This window comes from Mesoplodon mirus (genome assembly GCF_964341445.2).
Source record: "Mesoplodon mirus genome assembly, chromosome: 5".
In the NCBI taxonomy this organism is placed as follows: Eukaryota; Metazoa; Chordata; class Mammalia; order Artiodactyla; family Ziphiidae; genus Mesoplodon; species Mesoplodon mirus.
In genome coordinates this window covers 34,793,084-34,815,491 of record NC_138980.1, presented here as the reverse complement: position 1 = coordinate 34,815,491, position 22,408 = coordinate 34,793,084, and the positions used below count along the sequence as shown (strand labels likewise).

The 22,408-nt window shown below is 60.5% G+C and overlaps 1 protein-coding gene across 4 annotated transcripts; it reads left to right on the top strand.

Annotated features, from left to right (window-relative positions):
- Window positions 1-5,824: 5,824 nt before the first annotated feature.
- Window positions 5,825-21,973, top strand: NCLN (nicalin). 4 transcript variants are annotated; one of them, XM_082621340.1, is made up of 16 exons: window positions 5,825-6,114; window positions 11,390-11,580; window positions 11,702-11,846; window positions 12,655-12,747; window positions 13,735-13,829; window positions 14,659-14,739; window positions 16,116-16,219; window positions 17,223-17,311; window positions 17,395-17,534; window positions 17,758-17,936; window positions 18,777-18,864; window positions 18,946-18,984; window positions 19,072-19,232; window positions 20,131-20,184; window positions 20,279-20,357; window positions 20,471-21,973. In XM_082621340.1, the coding sequence occupies exons 1-16, from the start codon at window positions 5,931-5,933 to the stop codon at window positions 20,525-20,527; spliced, it is 1,779 nt and encodes a 592-aa protein (XP_082477466.1). In that variant the 5' UTR covers window positions 5,825-5,930; the 3' UTR covers window positions 20,528-21,973. The 4 variants fall into 4 exon arrangements, with proteins under 4 accessions (XP_082477466.1, XP_082477465.1, XP_082477468.1 ...); XM_082621339.1 differs by having other exon boundaries at window positions 5,827-6,114; window positions 19,069-19,232; XM_082621342.1 differs by lacking the exon at window positions 12,655-12,747 and having other exon boundaries at window positions 5,831-6,114.
- Window positions 21,974-22,408: the final 435 nt, after the last annotated feature.

Below are 22,408 nucleotides of genomic sequence, written 5' to 3'. Positions count from 1 at the left end.
GCCCACGGTTGGAGCAGTGGTCCAGCCGCCGGGTGCACGCCCGGGCGCACAGGGATGCAGCAGCAGGCAGGCTGGATGGAGAGGGAGGAAGAGGGCAGCCGGGGGCGTGCGTCCCATGGCCCTGCGATCCTCCCCGAAGCCTCCTGAGGCTGCTGACGCCGAGTGGATTTCCTACGGGCTCCGTGGGGCAGGAAGCAACAGGAGGAACAGAGAGCGCGCTGGAATGGGGATGAATGGGTTTGCTGTGTACGCCGCCCCCCTCCTGTGAGATTCTGAGGAAATCCCAGCCCCACAGTGGGCCTCAGTGGGGCTCCCAGGCTGCCAGGGCTAGGCTGGGTAGGGGGGTGTCTATGCCCTGGCAACGCGAGAGTTCAATGATAGGATGAGATGCTGCAGCCCCTTATTCACATGTGGCATCAGGGTGATGGGGTGAGGGCTGTGGGTCTGCTGGAGCTGTGCCTGCAGCACAGGGAGGGCCATGACACCGCCCCTTCCTGTTCACTTCCCCTTTCCCTGCCCTATCTCTCATCTTGGGTCCTGGGCGGCCTCCTTCCCCCACCTCTGGCCTCTGCATCTCTTGGGACTCAGTCTGGAGACCAGCAGAGGGGGAGCCGACTGGCTCTCCTGACCTCGGGGAAATCTCACCCACTTCTCCCTTTAGCATTAACTGCCTCTTCCTTCCCTGTCTGTAAAATGGGCCTATAGCAGACGGAACCCACAGCAGGAGGCGGTCGGTACTCGCTCAGTGTTTTTGCCGTGGCGCGTGGCATCAGTGTGTTGACAAAACATTCAGCGACGGTGGAAATGTTCTACATCTGTGCTGCCGTATGGGACCCTCATGTGGCTACTGAGCCCTCGATAAGTGGCCTGTGTGACTCAAGACTGAACTTGGAATTCCTTTGCATTTAAACAGTCCACAGGACTTGCAGCAATGGTATGGGACAGCGCCGCAGGGGTACACCCTCCGGATGTAGCCACCTTTGGCTGGTAGAAAGTGCTCTCTCTCTCCATCTTCCTAGCCAAGACAGTGTCTGCAGGTCTTTCTGCCTCCGTCTTGCCAAGTTCTTGGGTCAGCATCCTGTTAGCCACTCTGGATGGGATAGCTCCGTTCTGAGCCTCCGTTTCTCCCCTGCAGGATGGGGGATGCGGCGATGGGAAACTGTTTACTGCGCTGTTTCAATAAAGCAGCCATTAGCCACACGTGGGTATGTAAAATTAATTAAAATGAATTTTTAAAATTCAGTTTCTTGGTGCATTTCTCGGAGCTGCCGTATCAAAGTATCACAGACTGAGGGGCTTAAACAACAGGAACGCATTCTTTCATGACTTCCCTGGTGGTCCAGTGGTTAAGACTCCGCGCTTCCACTGCAGGGGGCACAAGCCCGATCCCTGATCGGGGAACTAAGATCTTGCATGCTGAGCGGTGCGGTCAAAAAAAAGAAAAGAGAAAAGAAATTTATCCTCTCATGGTTCTGGAGACTGGAAGTCTGAGATCAAGGTGCCAACAGCTTTGGTTCGTTCTGAGCCCTCTCTCCTAGATTCTGGGGGTTTGCTGGCAATCTTTGGCATCCCTTGGTTTGTAGACTCCATTTTCACATGGGTTCTCCCTGTGTGCACATCTGTGTGCAATTTTTCCCTTTTTATAAGGACACCAGTCCTATTGGATTAGGGCCACCCTATTCCAGAGGGACTCAGCTTAACTAATTACTCCTATAACCATCCTATTTCCTAATAAGGTCCTATTCTGAGGTCCTGGGGGTTAGGATTTCAAGACGTGAATTTTGGAGACACAATTCAGCTCGTAACACTTGGTCACACTAGCCACATTTCAAGTGCTTGATGGGACATGGGACTTGTGGCTACTGTTTTGGACAGTGTAGACACAGAGCATGTCCATCATCACAGAAAGTTCTGTTGGACAGGACTGGAAAACGTTCCAAGCATGTATAAGCTGGGATACTTCTTACATTTTCCTGATTCCTGGTCCATGTGTGTTTATTTGGGACAGTGGCAGGCAGGGTGAGGTCTCGGTGGAATTCGGTGTGAGTGGAGCCTGGGCCTCCTTGAAGCTCTCAGCCTGCATCCTGGGCCTATGTGAGCTGGCCCTGTGGCCCCCTCTGCCCTGTGGGGTGTCACACTTTGCTTTGACTGAGCTGCACTATTTGCTGCTCCCTCCCATCTGGGGTCTTTGCACCTGCCTTTGTTGTCCCCAGTAGAGTGGCCTGCCTGGCACATGCCCTGCCCATCCTTCAGGTCTCAGCTTTAGCATCACCTCCTCCAGGAAGTCTCCCTGATTTCTCCTCCTCAGCCCTCTTCCGGGCTCCCACACCTGCGTGTGCAACTCCATCACAGATCCGATCGCGCCTGGTTACACATCCACCTTTTCCCCTGGACTTGGAGCTCCATGAGAGTGGAGGTAGTGACAGTGTTTGGGCCACAGCTATGTCCCCGGCACCCAGCACAGGACCCAGCAGATAGTAGGTGCTCCATGACCTAGAGTGTTGGGAGAACTAGTCCTAGCATCATGCCTTCCACTGAGCCTGGGAAACTTCTTCCTCTCCTTACTCTTCACCCCCACCTTCCTCCCTGACTACAATGAAACTGTCCCCATGAATCCTGACTTCTGCTCTTAGGTGGCTCAGGTGTCTGTAACCTATTACCGTTCCCCAGCTCTGCCGCTAACCATGGGCTTCAGTTTCCTCATCTGTAAAATGAGGATATTGATATCCCCTGCCCTCCTGGGATGTTGATAAGGCAAGGAATATAAAGGCCCTCAAAATTATGTGTCTGATTTTGTAATAGGGAAGAACAAATCTGACTCCTTTTTTTTTTTTGCGGTATGCGGGCCTCTCACTGTTGTGGCCTCTCCTGTTGTGGAGCACAGGCTCCGGATGCGCAGGCTCAGTGGCCATGGCTCACGGGCCCAGCTGCTCCGCAGCATGTGGGATCCGCCTGGACCGGGGCACGAACCCGTGTCCGCTGCATCGGCAGGCGGACTCTCAACCACTGTGCCACCAGGGAAGCCCCTGACTCCTTTTTAGACCTGTTCCTTTTACTTTAACCTTTGTGCCCTGTTGCCTGTGCTTAGTCATGGTGGCTTTGTACCTTTTGTACAAGAATGTTGCCTATAGCCTGAAATATACAGGTGAGCCTATTCTCAAGGCTCTGACATTTAAGAGTCCATTCACATAGAGGACTCTGAACATTCTGAAAATGTTTCAGAATAGGGAATAACATTTGTTTTGTTGGAGGTTTACAGGAACATCCTGACCTGACCTGCACAGCTGCAAGAACAAAGGATTCCAGCACCAAGAAGTTTGCAACAACTAACCAGGTCCTTCTCTCACTTGCCTTTAAAAGTGCTTTGCTGAAACCCTTTGGGGAGTTGGGGTTTATGGGGCATGAGACACTGGTCTCCTTGCATGGCCCTGCAATAAACCTTTCTCTGCTCCAAACTCCAACTTTTGGTTTGTTTGTCCTCACTGTGCATTGGGCACACGAACTTGCGTTTGGCAACATTTTAAAATGCCTTATGTATCACTCAACGTTATCCTAGTCACCTTTGTACTAACTCATTTAATCCTTGGAAAATCTCCAGGAGGCAGGTACCATCATAACTCCATTTTACAGATGGAGAAACTAAGACCCAGAGAGGTTAGGTAGCTTACGCAAGGTCACACAACTGGGAAGAGGCAGAGCTGGGATTCAAACCCAGACAGGTGACTCCCCTCCACCCCCACCCCCACCCCCGATCTTAGTTCCCTGACCAGGGATCAAACCCACGCCCTCTGCAGTGGAAGCGTGGAATATTAACCCCTGGACCACCAGGGAAGTCCCCACAGGTGACTTCTGGATCCCTGTCTGTTACTGCCTCTTTGATGAATGAATGAATAAATGAATGAATGAAAGAATGAATACCAGTTCCTTCTCTCCTTGGAAAACTCAGAATGAATGTTCCATTTCATTCTTTGGGCTGCCCCAAGGTTTCATCTCCACAAAGCAGGATTAGTTGAACCTCCCCATTTTACAGACAGAAAAACCAAGGCTCAGGAGAGGAGGTGGAATGGGCAGCCCTAAGGTCCAAGCCTCATTATGTGAGCCAAGTTCAGGCCCCTGTCTTGCTTTGTCTCTAGATGAGTGTGCGTGTCTTGCCTGTTCATAGCCTGGCCTGGAAGAGTGGGGGTAGATGGAGAAGCAGGTAATAAACATTTGCTGATGAGGACCACGTGGGCCAGAATTTCTCAGTCTTTTTCCTGCCCTGCCAAGCCACTCCTGACTCTTCATGCCTAGGACCTGCCTGGGGATGGCCGGAAGCAAGGGACACAGCTGGAAGGGAGGGGCTGGTGTGTTGGGGTTTTCATGACTCATTCATTCATTCACTCAACAACTGTGTGTCATTGTCTATTCTGGGCAATGGGGTTGCAGCTATAAACAACCTGGTACCTGCCCGTGGAAGGGCCACAATTTGCTGGGGGTGACAAACATCAAACTAAGAAATGTCCAACATCATTTCAGTAAGGAACTAGCCATGCAGAAAGTGGGAGGGGGCCCGCGAGTGTTTTTCAGGAACAGTGGATGCAGCAGCTCTGAGGCTGCACGAGCTTGGTGCGTTCTCATAATACCAACACTTATTGAGCACTTAATGTATGCCTCATCCTTTCCAAGTTCATTCACGTGGATTATCTTGTTGAATCCTCACACACCCCTGGGGAGCCGGGGAAGAGTGTTTGATTATTTATCATCGTATTTGGCAGCTGAGGAAATGGAGGCTCAGAGAGGTGAAGCGACTTGCCCAAGGTCACACAGCTGGGAAGTGGAGGAGCTGGGACTTGAATCCATGCTGTTAATCAACACAGTTGCCACCTTTCACTTGGGACAAAAGGGAGGCCCACTCCCCTAGGCAACGGTATCAGAACCTGTGGGCCAGGGCCATGTGCTCTTCACCCTCTGGCCTCAGTCTTCCCATCTGTACAAGGGGGTGTAAGTTACTGATGCCCCTTAAGGCCCCTGGCCCAGAGACAATTGGGTTCTCAGGGGGGCCAGATTAGAAAATACAAATTTAAGACACCCAGTAAAATTTGAATTTCTGATGAACGAATAATTTTTTTTTACTGAATGTGTCCCCAATATAAATACGCCTAAGTATAAATATATCACCAACCCCGGCACAACGCCAAGCTGCAGACTACAAGTCCCATAATCCATTGCGACATCCCTTTAGGAACCTTCTGTCATGATTTCTTGATTCTTCTTTCATTCTTTTATCCAAAAATTATATAAACCACCCACTGTGTGCCAGGCCTTGTGTTAAGTTCTGAGGAATACATCAGTGCACAAATCAGGCACACGTCTTTGCCCTCATGGTGTTAACATCTATATTTCTTGGGAGTTTTAAGTGATTTTTTCCCAACTTCTGCCAGGAAGACTTCAGCTCCCATAACCCCTTGTGCTTGTTCAATGAGACTACAATTCCCAGGAGACCTAGCGCATCAGGCCGGCCCCTCTCTTCCTTATTCCCAACTTTCCTCCGGGTCGCAAGGTCACGTCCTCCACAACCCCCTTCCCCCTTCCACCTTCTACCACAGCAAAGACAGGGCCTCAGTAAGTTCCGCCGATTATAGGTTTTTTTTTAAGTCTCCGTATTTTCTGACTTGGGGTTTATGTGAAACCTTAGTCGAAAGGTCCACCACAGCTTCCTCTCGGGAAGTAACAGAATGGGCCTACAACTCCCAGCAGGCAGCGCGGCGGGCGGGCGGCCCTCGGCGGTGCCCGCAGGACCCCGGAGCGGGTGCGGGCTTCCCGGCGCGGCGCCCGCAGGACCCCGGCACCTACCCATGCCTAGGTGAGTTCGCGTGAGCCGCCGCCGCCGCCGTCCCGCCGCCGCCGTCCCGTCCCCGCCGCCGCCCCGCGCGGCCCCGCCGCCGGCCAGGATGCTGGAGGAAGCAGGAGAGGTGCTGGAGAACATGCTAAAGGCGTCGTGCCTGCCGCTCGGCTTCATCGTCTTCCTGCCCGCCGTGCTGCTGCTCGTGGCGCCGCCGCTGCCCGCCGCCGACGCGGCGCACGAGTTCACCGTGTACCGCATGCAGCAGTACGACCTGCAGGGACAACCCTACGGTGCGTGGATCCGGGCCCCTGGCCTCCCCCCGGAGCCGGGCTTTCCCCATGGGCTCCTGACCTCCCCCAGCTTTGCCTCCCCGCACCTGACCTTCCGCTCAGCCTCTCCCGTCCTAGGGGCTCCGGCCTATGCCGGCCAGGATGCCCCCTCCCTCGGTTCGGTCTCTGCTCCCCGGGCCCCAGGACCTGCCTCTCCCACCTGTCCAGCAGGAGTCCAGCCCGCAGACCTCACTTGGGCCGCCAGACACTTACCCAGATCCCAGGCAAGTCCGAGCCTGGATACCTGGACCGACGCTAGGTCCCCAGCTCTCTGCCCCAGGGACCCGCCGCGCTGGCTGCCACAGTACCCCGGCCCCGTCCCCGACAAGGGCTACATGCTCCAGAACGCAGAGCTCCCTCCCACCTTCAGGCCAAGCTGCCCCTGCTCCTTTTCTCCTGGGTCCTCTCTCTCTCTGATTCCCAGCTGGAACAGAGCCTCAACCTTGGGTCTTCTTCACTTGGAGTGGAGCCTCTCAGCGCGGTTCTGCCAGGCCGAGCTGGTCACCCTTACACAGCTCCTGGCACCCCGGTGTGTTTTGTCCAGTGTCTACATTCTGACCCCCTTCAGGGCTCAAGAAGCTCTGATCGCTGACCCCACCCTGGCCCCGTGTCAAGGCCCATCTCTCCCCAGGCTCTGCTCCTTGGTCCCAGCTCATGAGCCAGGTTCCTCAGAATTCCTTAGCTAATTCTTCAGTCCCCTGCCTTTGGGCTCCTGAAATCTCTTGGACCCCATTTCTTGCTCCCCCCTTAGGTGCATACCCACCCCTCGGCTTCCTGCAACACCACCGGCCCACCCTGGCTCCTTCTCTCCAGGATTTCAGGCCCCCGCGGCTGGATCCTGCCCAGCTCCTGTTGCCCGGCCCTGCTCCCTCATCTGTCAAAGTTCTGACCCCAGTGCCCAAGTCATTCTGAATTTCCCTCTCTTTCCCCAGCCTTGCTGTATTTGGTGTTCCAGAACCTTCTGGCCTCTGGTTTCTCTTCCAGCCTGGTGCCTTAAGCCCCCACAAGTCAAGGCCCGCCCTCCCCAGTCCCTCTGGTCGCCTCATCTCTGAGCTCTGGTTCTCTTGGACTAGCCTCTCTTGTTGGAACATCAGGCCTAGCCTGAGCCCCCTGGATCCCCTGCCACTGCCAGGCCCCTGGGGAGCCCCAGTGTCGGGAGATTCCCCTCAGATCCCTCATCACCCCAGAGTTATGTTGTTTCTGTTTAGTGCAGTGGTTGTCAACCCAGGGGTCGCTGAGTGATGACTTTGGGTTGTCATGACTGGGGGTGCTCCTGGCATCGAGGGGGTAGGGCCAGGGGTGCTGCTCCACACCCCACAGTGCCTGGGACGGCCTGTCCCAGAGAATGATCTGGGCCAGATTGTCAGCAGTGCTGAGGGGGAGAACTTGGGGTTACAGTGACGTCTCTAGACCCCAGGCTCTCGACCGGTGGGGAGGAAGGCCAGGAGCCCCTAACGAGTGGGCAGTTTGTATGCGTTGTTGACATCCCCCTGGGGAGAGGGTTTCAGCCGGTGCTGTCACAGGTGGTCTTTTGAGATGTGGCTCATGCAATGGAAGAAGGGGATCTTTAGCATCTTTTGGTGGTTAATTGTAACAAGCTTGAATAGCCACGTATGACTAGCAGCTGCCGTCCTGGTCTAGAGGATCCTGCAGTCCAGCAGCAGGCCTGGATCCTAGAACTCTCCAGGTCAACCCGCCAGTCCTTCCCGCACTCAGTCACTCCGCTGTCCCCTCTCACACTCTACTCGGAGCCTTGCCGGGAGCTCTCCCAGCCCACCCAGCTCCACTCCGGGACCCTTGGGCGGCTGTAATCCAGCAGCCTGAATGCCCCGGATTCCCCCACCGCCTGCTCAGCGCTGGCCTGCTTGCAGGTGTGGCCCCCTCTCCCCGCTCCAGACAGCTGCCGCAGACCCACTCCCTGACTGCATCATTCTCCTCGCAGGTCCTCGGGAACCTTCTCTCCTTTCTCTCTGCCCTCCTTCCTTCCTCCCCTCCTTTACCTGAGTTCTTCGCCCCTGTTGCTGGATTCCTTCCCATTCTTTTTTTCTGACCCGGTGTCTCCCCCCACCCCACATGCCCGCCTTTCCGGCCCCCATCTTTGTTGCTGATGGTGAGAAACCCGGATGCCGAGTGGGCTCGGGGGTGAGCGGAGGGGCCTGGCAGGGCGCCTACCCGTCTCAGCTCGCACGTCTACACCTCCACCCAGATCACACCAGGCAGCGTCCCCCATTGGCAGGGATGTGAGGTCCCCACCGCTGCCTGGGGAGATATTGGCGGGATAGTCCAGGAAGGCCTAGTGGTGCAGAGGGAGTTCCGCCTCCTCCCCGGTCGCGGAGCCTCTGAGGGCTGGTCTGCTGGGTCACTGCTGATTGCAGCGTCCCCAGCATCACGCACGCCCTCGGCTCCTGCCTCCTGGTGTAACCCTTGCTCTGGGCCTCCTTTCCCAACTTCCTGTTCGCTCCTGTTGAGAAACAGGCGGGCAGGGTGCCGGGAAGGGGAGGCGTGTGCTCTTTGAGCTGGGGTGTGACCCCCCCCCCGCCCCCCAATGGACTCCGGCCTTTCTGGGCTGGGCCGCTCACGCCCATCCCACTTGGTCCCCTCAGAAACAGCCCTGGGAGGTGGGGATGTGGGCACCCACACCAGGCATGGGGACGGGCTCTCTGCCCCTTGCTGGTCGGTGGCTTTGCGCTGAAAAGGACCAGTGCAACCCGCAAGGAGAGAGGACTGGCCCTGGGCCCTCGGTAGAGAAGTCTGTGACCTCTGTCCAGGTCTGGTCCCATTGTGGGAACCAGCGACTTCCGTCCAGGTGTCCAGCGCCCGCCCAGATGCAGGGGTGACCGAGGCTGCGCTGGCTTCAGCCTCATGCTAGCAAAGATGGTCTCTGGGGGCACTTGAGGGGCTGGTGTCCACCTGGTTCTGCTCTCACCCCCTCCTTCCCATCTCTGGAAAGCGGGTCTCTGTAGGCTCCTCAGGCCGTCCTCTGTGTCCCCACCCCGAGGTGACAGGTGACATCCGAGCCGCCCCTGGGAGGCTGCGGGCTCCTGGGAGGCTGCGGGCTCCTGGGAGGCTGCGGCTGGGACACGTGGGACACAGGGGAGGGGCTGTCCGGCAATCCCAGAGCTTCAGGGGCCCCTGAAGGTCTTTGCCGCCCTCCCCCGCCAGGCCCTCCCGGGCTCCCACGTTGCTCTAAAGCAGAGGAAAGGTCCCGGGGGTGGGGGTGGGGGTGGGGAGAGGCACACAGCCCCCAGCCTGGGGTGCAGGCCCAGCTTCGCTCCTTGGTCAGACCCCGCCCCTGAGACAGCCCTGCCCTTTCCCACCTGGGGCGCTGTCCCTTCTGTGTTCTGCTGGGCCCCTCCCCCGGACCAGCCGTCAGGATGAGCTGTAGGAAGCAACCCTTCTCCTGATGGCATATTCTTGGGAAGCAGAGGTGGGGACCTCGCTCCTGGCCCTGAGCCTGAGTCCGTCTGGGCCTGGTGCATCCCTGAGGACACAGGTGTAGCCTTGCCCGGCAGCCTTGACCTCCAGGCAGCACATTCTGGCTCCCTGGGGGAAGCAGACCTGTTTCTCTGCATTGTTATTTTGACACTCACTGTGTGGGTCTCCAACTGGAGGCCCTAAGGGCCGTTTCTGGCCCCCATGTGCAGTAGGGTTTGTTTGCTTGCTTTGTGCATCCTAGGTCAGCCTGGGACCTGTGAGACATTTGGACTCGCTGTTGCCTTTGTCACCTGGTGATCTGACCTAAGAATCTGGATTTCTGGCAGCATCCCGCTGAGTGCTGTTGGCCCTGGCAGCTGGGGGCCTGTCTGAGCCCCCTTTCCTCTCAGTCCAGGGATGGCCCCGAGGGCCCGCCGCTGCCTGCCGTGCACCCGTGTGTGCTGGCGCCCCCTCCTCGTCCCGCTGAAATGTCCTCGCAGCTTCTCGCCGCCTTTCTCCAGTAGAGCTCTCAGGACAGCAGTGCTCTGTGTCTGAGGGGACCTGCTGGCCTTAGAAAAGCGCTCTGTGCAATCCCGGCTGTAGCCTACTTCTGCTCAGGCGGGGAGGGGTCAGCTGCCTGGAAAAGCTTGTGAGCGGGGAGGGGTCCAAGCCGGAAGCAGCCTCTCCCTCCCTCCCTGATTCTCTGGCCCTTTCTTGAGCTCCCAGAGGAGAGAAACGCGGGTGGTCCTGCCCCCAGGGCACACCAGGCCACCTCTGGCATCATCTGTGGTTACCCTGACTAGGGGGCTCCTGGCATCGAGGGGGCGGGGCCAGGGAGGCTGCTCCACACCCCACAGCGCCCAGGACGGCCCAGGGGGAACAATGCAGCCCTGACTGGAAGAAGATGGACAAACCCTGGTGTTTCCCTTTCCTGAGGGACTTCGGGGAGACCGGGTGTTGGTTCATTCCATGTCCTGAGCCTGCTGGGCTGGGAGTCGCCAGGCGATGCTGGGTTTTCACTGTGGTGAACGAGGTCCCTACCCCTGGAATCCCCAAGCTAGTTAGGGGAGTAGATAGCAAGGGCCCTGGGGACATGGACAAGGCCGTGTTAGAGCTGTGAGGGGAGGGCACCCTGGTCTGAGGAGGGCGGGACGGGGGCCACTGATCAGGTCAGCCAGGGCAGGGTTTGGGTTTTCCTCAGGTCATTGGGAACTGTGGCGGGGGCGGCAGTCCTGTAGCCTGGGGGCTCCCTCTGCTGGGGACTAGACCCTGGGGTGGGTGCTGGGCTCTGTGCTGGGGGTCTCCTGACACCCTGGGCAGGGCGTGAGGCACCCGTGGGGCCCTGCGTCCCGGGAGCCACGGGGAACCCAGGGGAGGAGGGCTGGGGGAGCAGGACCAACTGGGTTCCAATCCCGGGGCTCCTGCTGTCGGTCCTGCCTTCTGGGTGGGTGGCCTGGGGGGTTGCTGGCTGCCTCTGTGGGCTGGGGTGAGGGCACCCGCCCCTTAGCTGCTGCAGGGACATGGGGCGGGGGGCACAGCACCCAGCCTGGCAGGCAGCCCGCACATCCTCGCGGGTGGCCGGGTGGGCAGGGACCACGTCACTTTCTGAGGGATGACTGTGGCCGTGGTGCAGTGGCGGGGGGAGGGTGCCAGAGCAGGGACAGTGGGTCCAGCCCTGCTTTAGGAATGTAGGGGTATGGGGGTTGGTCAAAGGAGAAGGGTCTTAGTTTTCGTTGAGTTCTCCGAAGGCCCCGCGAGCCCGGGGTTGGGGTGGGCGCGGCTCCAGTGGGTGGGCGGCCAGCTGACGGACCCCTCCCTGCAGGCACGCGGAACGCGGTGCTTAACACGGAGGCGCGCACCATCGACGCGGACGTGCTGAGCCGGCGCTGCGTGCTCATGCGGCTGCTGGACTTCTCGTACGAGCGCTACCAGCGTGCCCTACGCCAGTCGGCTGGTGCCGTGGTCATCATCCTGCCGCGGGCCATGGCCGCGGTGCCGCAGGACGTCATCCGGGTGAGGCCCTCCCCGCCCCACCGGCTCCGGCTCCATCCGGTCCAGTCCCCGGTGCCCGACCTCCAGGGGCAGCCCCGGGACCCCCTGCCCGAAGCCGCCTGAACATTTGTCTCTCCCGCAGCAATTCATGGAGATCGAGCCCGAGATGCTGGCCATGGAGACCATCGTGCCCGTGTACTTCGCTGTGGAGGACGACGCCCTGCTGTCCATCTACGAGCAGACGCAGGCTGCGTCCGCCTCCCAGGGCTCTGCCTCTGCCGCCGAAGGTGGGCTCGGGGCGGGGGCCGTGCGGAGAGGGGCCCCGCTGTGCAGTTTCCAGGACCCCCTCTCCCGGGCTGGGGGATGTTGTGGTGAGCTTGGCAGCCGGGAGCTCTGCCATTTGACTGGTCCGGGTGCCATGGGGGAGAGTGAGCTAGCAAAAGTGGTCAAAGAATTGAGCCAAAAGGATCCAATCGCTGGTGTAGGAAAAGGAAGCTGGTGAGAGTGGGCAAGGCAGGCAGGTTTGTCCACACAGTGGACTAGCCCAGCTCCTTGGGGAAACAGTTTGTGGGTATGTGTTTAAGCTGTAAAGGAAGGGTCATTCCTCCTGGCCAGATTATTAGCTGCGTGGATGCTAGACTGGGGGGTGGCAGGCTGTGGCTCTCGGCCGCTTGTTTGTGTAAATAAAGTTTTATTGGCACACAGCCAGTGTTACACATGGCTTATGGGCTTTCACACTACGGTAGCAGAGCTCAGTGGCTGTGACAGACTGGCCCACAGAGCTGAAAATTTCGACTCTCTAGCACTTTACAGAGAAAATTTGCCAAACCCTCGTCTGGATTAAAGTCTGGACAGTGGCCGTCTGCATTGTGGCAGCACATGAGTGAGGTTTTGGAAAGATCTTAATGTCTAGTTAGAGCGGAAGGGAGGAGGAGGAGTCAGCTGCCTGGTGGAATATTTTGCAGTCGTTAAGAAATGACATCGGGTGTGAGAAAGTGCTTATTTTACGTTGGTCGGTGGAAAAAACAGAAAGATCATAGATCAGGGCCACAACACTTTCTTAGGCGTAGCTTGTTTGTTTTGGAATAACGCTAGGGTTTGGAAGAAGTTGTGGACATACTACGGTTCCTGAGAGGCACTCTCCCAGCTCCCCCAGTGATGACACCTCCCATGGCCATCACGATTGTGGTTTGTGTCGTTGTCGTTGTTGTTTTTCGGCCGCACCGCGCGGCTTGCAGGATCTTACTTCCCCGACCGGGGGTTGAACCCGGGCCCTCGGCAGTGAAAGTGCGGAGTCCTAACCACTGGACCGCCAGGGAATTCCCACGGTTGTGTTTTTAAATGTGTAAAGAACGGAAGGGCTTGAGACAGGGTGAACTCACGGGCATTTTAGGGCAGCCGCTGCCCCCAGGTGAAAAAGTGGCAGGCGGGGCTTCCCTGGTAGCGCAGTGGTTGAGACTCCGCCTGCCGATGCAGGGGACGCGGGTTCATGCCCCGGTCCCGGAAGATCCCACATGCCGCGGAGCTGCTAGGCCTGTGAGCCATGGCCGCTGAGCCTGCAAGTCCAGAGCCTGTGCTCTGCAATAGAAGAGGCCACAACAGTGAGAGGCCTGCATACCGCAAAAAAAAAAAAAAAAAAAAAAAGTGGCAGGCGCAGTGGACCACTGGCTTACATGGAGCGAGGTGGGCACCACCTCACCTCGGCTCAGGACAGAATGGAACTTTCCTTTTTATGAAACTTGGGAGTTCTCATGCCATCTTCGCTTTCGGGGCTGGGCTGGAGGATCCTGAGCCATCTGATGGGAAACTCCTGTTTTGGGGTCCCTGCTGAAGTGATCCTTGGGAAGCTGGGTCAGAGGTCGTGCACACGCCTTCGTGATTTCGGAACAGTCCCTGATGGTCCTGCAGAGTGAGGGCGTGCACGCACTCCTCACCGGCCTCAGTGGTGTCCGGGTGACTGTTTCACCGGCTCTTATACTGGACACCCAGGTTCTTTCCCGTGTCCAGTTACCACGTTGTGTTCTAGTCTGTGTGGTCAGTTCTGCTTTTGCTCAGACTGAACCCCTGGAGTCTGGGGTGCTGGGGTGGTGAACGTGCCGGCTCTGGGCAGGGCAGCCCCGGGCCGCGGCAGGGCAGCCCCCGGCTCAGGCCGATCCTCCCCGCCCCTGTCCTCAGTGCTGCTGCACACCGCCACCGCCAACGGCTTCCAGATGGTCACCAGCGGGGTCCAGAGCAAGGCCGTGAGCGACTGGCTCATCACCAGCGTGGAGGTGGGTGCCTGGCGCGCCTCACCGCCCGTCCCCACTAGAGGGAGCCTCTGACTGGGAAATTGGGTCAGCTGGCCGCCTGCCCGCACTATGGAGAGATGGGCCTCCAGCCACACACCCTGCCTCGCCTCCTCCCCCCACCCCTGCCCCACTGAGAGCCCCCTCCCCGAGTGGCCGGCCCTTCCCCTAACAGTAACATCGCGGGAGCTCAGCTGAGCTGGCCGAGAGCAGAGCTCTGGGCAGCAATTAAATCTCCCACCGGGAGGGTGGGTGTATGCAGGCATCCAGGCCAGAGCAAGGTCCAAGTCCTCCCCCTCGCATTGTCCCCACCAGAGTCAGCTCCACGGGCCGCCCGTGGGGTTGTCTCGCTGCACCCTCCCACCCCACCCCCCAAAAAGCCTCCGGCAGTTTTGTTCCCCTCTACCCACGAGGAGGCCGCAGCTGAGGCCTTGCAGAGCTGCCCTCTCCAGAGAGTAAGGGGCGTGGGGCCTCAGCATATGCTGCCCCCAGCTCGGCTCCGTGGGCCCTGCTCCTGACAGGATGAGTTTCCCGACTGTTCCCTGCTGGACTTGACCGGGGGCCGGTTTATGCAGGAGGACCTCGGCCAGGGCGCCGGACCCCGACCCCCCGAGCTCTTCCTACGCTGTCAGGACGTTGCCGTGCCTGCTGTCAGCGGGGCTCGGCCTTTGAAGGGTGGGCCTGGTTTCCCGGTGGCCAGGTCCGGCCACCCCCCGTGTCCACAGTGTAGCCGGCAAAGCCGAGAACACTGCCGCTGGGTGGGGGGCGGCCACGGCCTCGGGCCGGCTGGCCCTTCATGCCTGTGTCTCTGCAGGGGCGGCTGACCGGGCTGGGCGGAGAGGACCTGCCCACCATCGTCATCGTGGCCCACTACGATGCCTTCGGGGTGGCCCCGGTATGTCCGTGCCCTCAGGGCCCCGTGAACACCCTGCGGGACAGGTGTCACCGTGAAGCTTCACTCCCCCAAACAAGACGTGACAGCAGAGGGAGGGGCGGTCCCTCGGGAGGCCCACGAGACCCAGCCCGGGGTTCTCACTGGGGGCCGGTCACGCAGGCACCTCGGCCCGGCACGGTCGAGACCCCAGACCCAGGAGGAGAGCAGGTGCCCGTCCGGACCCCGTGTCTGCACAGACAGTGTTGGGACAGGGGGCCCCCGAAGTCTGGTTCCCGGCGCCCCAGAGGGCTGGCCTGGCCAGCGTCCCTCCAGGCTGCAGGCCCCCCGGGGCTGTACCCTCAGAGCCCCCAGCACTTTGGGGTGGGAGGTTCCTGCTGGAGAACCCACAGCTGGCTGAACCGGACAGTGTGGGTGCCGGGAGGGCCTGCGGCCGGGCGTGCACCCCTGATCACGCCTTGCGGGCTGCCCCACCTGGGAGGCCAAGGCTGTCCTTGAGGACGCTGGGGCCCAGAGGCCGGCCCTGGACAGTCGGCTCACAGCCACGTTCTCACCCTTTTCATCATCCACCCCCACGGAGCCTTTTTAGACACCTGTGTCCTTGTTTTCCCTTTCCTGTGAAATTTTCTTAAATTTTTGAGATGTGATTCCCATAACATAAAATCCATCCTTTGAAAGCACGCGATTCAGAGGTTTTTAGTGAATTCACAGAATTGTGTAGACATCACCGCTCTCTGCTTACAGAGCGTTCCATCCCCCCAAAAGAAGCCCCGTCCCTATGAAGTCACCCCACCCCTCCCCCAGCCCCTGACAGCCAGGAACCCACTCTCCGTGTCTGTGGATCGGCCTGTCCTGGACGTTTCCCCTCAGTGGGGTCACACCCTGTGTGTCCTTCTGTGTCTGGCTTCCCTCACTGAGCACCCGTCGGCCCCTCCTTGTGAACTAGAACGTCATCGCACGCCGTGTGTCAGTTGGTGCGCTGTGACTGTGGGAGGGTCCCAAGCCATGCAAACAGCTCAGCTTTTTTCTCTCCAAGAACCAGTCGTTCCCCGTGGGGAATGTCGCCTTAGAGCGCAGGACCCAGACGCAGGGTGGGGTGTGTTCACAGCGCGGGGGAGCAGAAGGCCAGGGGTCCAGCTGGAGGGAGCTCCCAGGGCAGATGCCCAGGCTGGACGGAGGCTGCGCACGGGGCTTCCCACGCGCGTGGAGGCCAGGCGGTGCCCAGGGGCCATCAGTCTCGGGTTTGGGCCGTGCAGGGCGGGTGAGCCCAGCTGCGCTGGAGATGTGGACCAGGGGCGAGATGCGGAGGGTGTTGGGGGGGTGTGAGGCACCACGTGTGGATGTGGGGTGACCTCGGCCTCCTCTCTGCACACCCGCAGTGGCTGTCGCACGGCGCAGACTCCAACGGGAGTGGCATCTCCGTGCTGCTGGAGCTCACCCGTCTCTTCTCCAGGCTCTATACCTACAAGCGCACCCACGCCGCGTAAGTGATGGGGGGCAGGGCGGTTCCGACCCTGGAATCACAGTGTCAGGTCGTGGGGCCCAGCTCCTCCTGGGTGCACCCCCGGGAATCTCCCCCAGGAGGTCGGGCTGCCCTCGCTCCTGGAAGAGCCGGGGACGCTCCAACGGCAAGAAGCAGAAATACCTGCGAGCCGGTCGCTCAGGCTGGCGTCTCCCCGTCGCAGCCCCAGGCACGGCTGGTCACCGGTGTGGGCGCTCGTCCCCACACCACGCTGCCCTGGGGCGGCAGGGGCCCAGTGACGAGCGAGTCTCCCTGAGCTGCCGGGTCCGGCCCCACACACGCAGGCGCCCTGAGCGGCAGGGTACTCACGCCCTGGGCGGGGAGGGGAGGTTGAGATCAGGGTGTCAGCAGGACCACGCCTCCTCCTGAAACCCCAGGGGAGGGTCCTTCCTGCCGCTGCCGGGTTCCAGCAGTGATGGATTCCTCGGTCCCAGCGTCAGGTGGCCTTCTCTTCCTCCGGGTGTCTCCCCTCTCCTATAAGGACCGTCGTGGCCACGGCGGGATGGATGGGGCTGGGGGTGTGGCGTGGGGATATGGTCCTTCACAACACCTCTGGCTTCAGTCCTTCTCGAGGGACAGGGTGCTGAATCACCTGTCACTTTTTACTTCCCGGTTGGTCCACCCAGTCTCTCCTGGTTTGGAGAGTTCAGAGAGGCCCCTGAAGCCATGAGAGGGGCAACAGAGCTGTGCTTCTCACCTGGAGACCCCGGGGGACACTGGGCCATGTCTGGGGACATTGTGACCATCATGACTCGGGGACTCCTGGCATCCATTGGGCGGGGGCCAGGGATGCTGCTGCATACCCCGCAGCACCCAGGACGCCCCGATGTCAGCAGTGCCAGGATAGGGAGGGCCAACCCTGCAGGCTGGTTGGATTTCGTACTTGGGGGTGGGGACCACTTCCTCCTTGTCGGGGACCTGGACTCCCACGTGTCAACGCTGGCACCCCACTGCTTCCCGCCAGGTACAACCTCCTGTTCTTTGCGTCTGGAGGAGGAAAGTTCAACTACCAGGGCACCAAGCGCTGGTTAGAAGACAACCTGGACCACACAGGTGAGCGGCCCCAGCGGCCAGGGTGGGGCCTGGGCCCCCGGTACTCCCCCCCACCTCCACCCACCAGCCCTCACTGCACTCAGATTCCAGCCTGCTCCAGGACAACGTGGCCTTCGTCCTCTGCCTGGACACCCTGGGCCGGGGGGACAGCCTGCACCTGCACGTGTCCAAGCCGCCCAGGGAGGGGACACTACAACACTCCTTTCTGCGGGAGCTCGAGACGGTAGGCGCCCGCCGGAGGCCGGGCCGGGACGTGGGAGCTTTGCGCACCCTGGGGCCTCGGGTGAGCCTCAGGTGGGTTTTCCGGGGGGTGGGGGGCAGGTGGGCTTCTCCCTGGGTTCCAGAAGCAGGAGGTTCGGGGAGGGACTTGGGACCCGCCACAGAGACAGGTGGGGCTGGGGCGCGGCCCGCGGGCGCCGGGCAGAGCCTGACAGTGCCCCTTGCAGGTAGCCGCCCACCAGTTCCCCGAGGTGCGGTTCTCCATGGTGCACAAGAAGATCAACCTGGCAGAGGACATCCTGGCCTGGGAGCATGAGCGCTTCGCCATCCGCCGGCTGCCTGCCTTCACCCTGTCCCATTTAGAGAGCCACCGTGACGGCCAGCGCAGCAGCATCATGGACGTGCGGTGAGCACCACCGTCGGAGCAGGCATGGGCTGGGGCATCAGCTTGTCCTGGGGCATCCGACAGGCTTCCTGGAGGAGGTGGCGCTAGAACTGAGGGGCACGAGCCAGGAGAAGGGTGTGGCTCGGTGGAGGGAAGACTTGGGGCGGGGGAGGTGGGGCACCTCCTGGGGCAGCCCCCCACCCCACGCCCACGCCCACTCAGGTCAGGATGTGTTGCCTCTGAGGCTCCTCTTCTACGGTCCTGTGTTGCTGGCAGCCCTTGGTGTCCCTGCGCTTGTGGCTGTGCCACGGTCCCCACCTCCGTGGTCACGTGGCCTCTCTCTTGTGCCTGTGTCCGAATTCCCCTCCTTATAGGCACACCAGCCGTGGGACTTCAGGCCCCCCACTCCAGTGCGATCACATCTTAGCTAATAACGTCTGCGGAGACCCTACTTCCAAATCGGGTCCCTTTCCCAGGTTCCGGGTGGGCGTGAATTTGGGGGACACTGTTGCCCCCACTACAGGGCGTTACAGCAACTCCACCCTCAGCAGCCCGTGGAAGCGGGCGTCCTGACCTCCCCCAAGGTCCAGAGGAGGAGATAGGCCCGGGGCCGCCAGTCACTGAGGCAGACGCGCGTCCACAGGGCACAGGCTCAGCCCGGGCGCCCAGGGTGCAGGGCAGCCCCGTCGGGGGCGGGCCCGGCCCAGAAAGGAGCCCGCAGTGCGGCGGGCGCCCGTCTGCTGGGAGGGCCGTCACGCTGCTTGTCTTTACCGTTATCAGGTATATGCGTGCTCTTGGCTTTCGGCGATTATGAATGACGCCAATTCCTGATACGTGTGTTTTTAAACCTTGCCCTCCAAGGTCCCGGGTTGACTCCAAAACCCTGACCCGAAACACGAGGCTGATCGCCGAGGCCCTGACCCGTGTCATCTACAACCTGACGGAGAAGGTGAGCCCCTGCCCGCAAGCCCCCCGCCCGCCCGGCCGCTGGCAGGTCTGGACTCAGCCCCATGCTCTCCTCTCTCCGCAGGGGACGCCCCCGGACATGCCAGTCTTCACAGAGCAGATGGTAACGGGCGGGTGGATGGGCGGGCAGGAAGGGGGGGCTGGTGGGGTGGGGCAGGGTCCCGTGACCATGGCCGCTTCCCCGCAGCAGGTCCAGCGGGAACAGCTGGACTCGGTGATGGACTGGCTGACCGCCCAACCGCGGGCCGCCCAGCTGGTAGGCAAGGACGGCACGTTCCTCAGCACGTTGCAGCACCACCTCAGCCACTACCTGAAGGAGGTCAGGCCGCACCACGTCAAGGCCGACAAGCGGTGAGGCCGGGCGCCGCCCCTCCGGCCAGCGGGTGGGCTCTCCTAGGGCCTTCCTCCCCCCGGGGCCAGATGGAGCAGAGACAGAACCACTGGATGAAAAGTAAACACGATAAGTGAGAAGTGCAGGTGCCCTGTTCAGTGAGTTCCAGGTGAACCACAGTTGTCTCAGTGTAGGTATAGCCCACGCAGTGTCTGGGACATACGTACACTGAAAGCCCATTTCTTCTGTACCTGCAGTCCTCGTAGAACTGAAGCCCTGTGTTTTATGTGGCAGCCCTATAGTCCCAGCTACTCTTCGTGGACCTTTTGTGTTCTGTGCCTCGGGCGACTCATACCCCAGGTCCCCTTCTGCCCTCGGGATGCTCTTCCCCACTTCAGGCCTCCTGAGTTTTGTCTTCTTTCTGTCCAGTGCTCCCATGCTCCCTGGTTGGGCTGAGCAAGGACCGAGGAGGGGTGTCTGGGGGATCCACAGGCAGGAGACACCCCCCAGAAAGCTTGGTGCCCCTCGCTGGCTCTCCACCTTCCTCCCAACTCTTGTCGCTCCAGGGAGAGCAAGCTCTTGAATAGAAGAAGAAACTGGGGCTCAGAGTGGACCCACAGCTGTGGAGCTGGGGGCCTCCAATTCCTAGGCTGTGGTCGTTCTCCCTCTATAGAAAGGCTTCCCAGACCAGATAATTTCCACAGTTACCACACTTAGTTTTAGAGAGTACACCCCAGAAAGCAACAGGAAAGACATTAGTTGAGAATAAAGCACGGTCCTTCCCCAGGAGGGACAATGGCAGCCTTGTGCAGGCACACACCTGGGGTGCCCCCTTCCCCTGCCACGTTCCTAGGCTGGTGGGACCTCCAGTGGCCCTGCTGTCAGGGTGAGCCTGCTGAGAAAGCGCTCTCTCACCAGGGACCCTGAGTTTGTCTTCTACGACCAGCTGAAGCAGGTGATGAACGCCTACAGGTGAGCACCCTGGGTCACCATCCAGGGGACTGGGTCCTCGGGACAGCTGGGGAGCAGCCCCCTGATCCACCCCGCCGCCCCCTCCCCTCCCCAGGGTCAAGCCGGCCATTTTCGACCTGCTTCTGGCCGTCTGCATTGGCGCCTACCTCGGGATGGCCTACACGGCGGTCCAGGTGAGCAGGGGACTGGGGAATGCGAGGCCTCTCAGGAGACCCCTTGGGCGACCTGAGGGCCTTCCTGTTGGTGGGGTTGCCCGACCTCACTGGAGCCCTCCCGCTGCCCCCAGCACTTCGACCTCCTGTACAAAACAGTTCAGAGACTGCTGAAGGCCAAGACGCAGTGACGCGGCTGCTCGGCGCCGGCAGGAGGGCAGGGCCTTGCCCCTCGGCGGCTGTAACCCTGAATTACAGAGCTTTTCTGTGTTGCTCTTGAGGATTTGGGGGCTTCTTTCTCTTGTTTATCCTTTGAGCTCCCTCGGAGGAGCGCTGGTGGAGGTCTGGTCTGGGGCCTGGCCACGGACTCGGGGACAGACGTGTGGATGAACCCCTGCCCTGGAGTCGGCCCCGTGGCCCTTGGGGCGCGTAAGCCACGCCAGGAAAGACGAACCGTGCCCAGCTCAGCCTCAGCCTCACCCCCGCCCGTGATGCTGACCGTGGACCTGGTGGTCGCAGGCCAACAGAGTCAAGGCCAGGCCACCCCCGTGCTGGCTCTGCATCTGACCTCGAGGCTGTCCCCACCCCCTCCGTCGACCCGGGTACTCCCTTCCCTCCCGTCTGGAGAGGGTGGCGCCGCCTCTGGGTCTCCGGGTTCTGGCCGCTCCCTTACAGCCTTGTACCCTCACCCAGCCGGCCCTGGGACGCGACTCCCCTGAGCCCCCTTGGGCGGCTGGCGCCTTGAACACCTGGCAGCCTCCCCAGGGGCCCTTGCACTGCTCACCCTGCTTCGCGCTGCCCCTGCCCCGGACTCTTGGGGCTCCGCGCTCAGCCTGTCCCCCTGCGGAGCCCCGGGGGTGGGGGCGGCCCCTCTGCCCCTTTCACTGGGCCTTGGTTTCCTCACATGCGAGGAGGATGCTTTCGGGGGGAGTGGGCACACCCCCACCCCAGGAGGAGACGTGACCATGGGAGCAGCTCTTCCTGGGGCCCTGAGGGGGCGGGTCCGGGCCTGAGCCCCACAGACCAGGTGCCTGTTGGGGCCTGAGCCGCTTGGAAGGGGAGGAGCGGGCGGGGCTGGGACTGACCTCAGGGAGACCCAGGTGTTCAGATTCATTAGCAATACAGTCAGTTAAGTGTCGAGTGCTGGGGGGCCAGGGTCCAGGAGAGGGGAATCCAGGGGCCTCCTGGCCACCAGGGAGGGCTCGCCTGCCTTCCAGTTCTGAGGGGCCTGGAGGGGCTGGGGACTGGCTTGCTCCCAAAGCCGCCCGACGCTCACTGGAGGGAACGGTCTCCTGGGGGCTCCTGGCTCGGCTGACCATCCTGTCAGGCCTGGGAGGGGCAGGCGTGGAGGCTGCAGGTCCTCTGTCTCGTCCCACCCTCTCCCTGCCCGGTGGCCCGTCTCCCCCAAAGACTGTTTACTGAGTGCCCGGCCACCTCTGGGGCAGGAATGGGCCCGGCCCCGCCCGGCCCATCCTATCCTTCCCCACGTGTGAGTGAGTGAGCCGTGGATGAGCTGTGGTTGCCGCGTGAGCGTCCTTCCTCCCCAGGGCACATGGTCAGGATCGCTGACCAGTTGGAGCTCAGGATGCTTGTGGGACACGGCCGGACGATCAGAAATAAAGCCATAATGAATGACAGCCTTGTGTGTCCTGTCCTATCAGGGGCTGGGGCCTCAGGGTTCAGTCCTGCCCACCTGAAAGTGGTTTGCGTTTCCCCTGGGGGTGCGGGGGTCTGGTGCCCGTATAGAGAGCAGGGTCAGCATCCCTCCTGCCCCCAGCTGAGACCACCACCACTCCCCACTGCAAAATGGGGGTAAAAACCAGCTCAGAGCTGATGGGACAGTGGGGCATATTCCTTTCCTGCGGTGGCTGTACCACAAACTCGGTGTCTCAAAACAGCAGGGATTTGTCATGTCCCAGCTCTGGATGCTGTGAGGGCGAGGATCCCAGGTCTGTCCCGGCTTCTGGTCTCTATGTCGCGTGGCCGTCTTTTCCTGTCTTCTCTCATAAGGATGCGTCTTTGGGTTTAGGGCCCATCCTACTCCAGCAGGACTGCATGCCAACTAATCACAT

Coding starts and splice junctions, on each gene's coding strand:
- NCLN (XM_082621339.1), top strand. CDS start 5,931: ATGCTGGAGGAAGCAGGAGAGGTGCTGGAGAACATGCTAAAGGCGTCG. Junction 11,581..11,701: donor TGCCGCAGGACGTCATCCGG/GTGAGGCCCTCC, acceptor TCTCTCCCGCAG/CAATTCATGGAGATCGAGCC. Junction 17,937..18,776: donor AGCAGCATCATGGACGTGCG/GTGAGCACCACC, acceptor TTGCCCTCCAAG/GTCCCGGGTTGACTCCAAAA.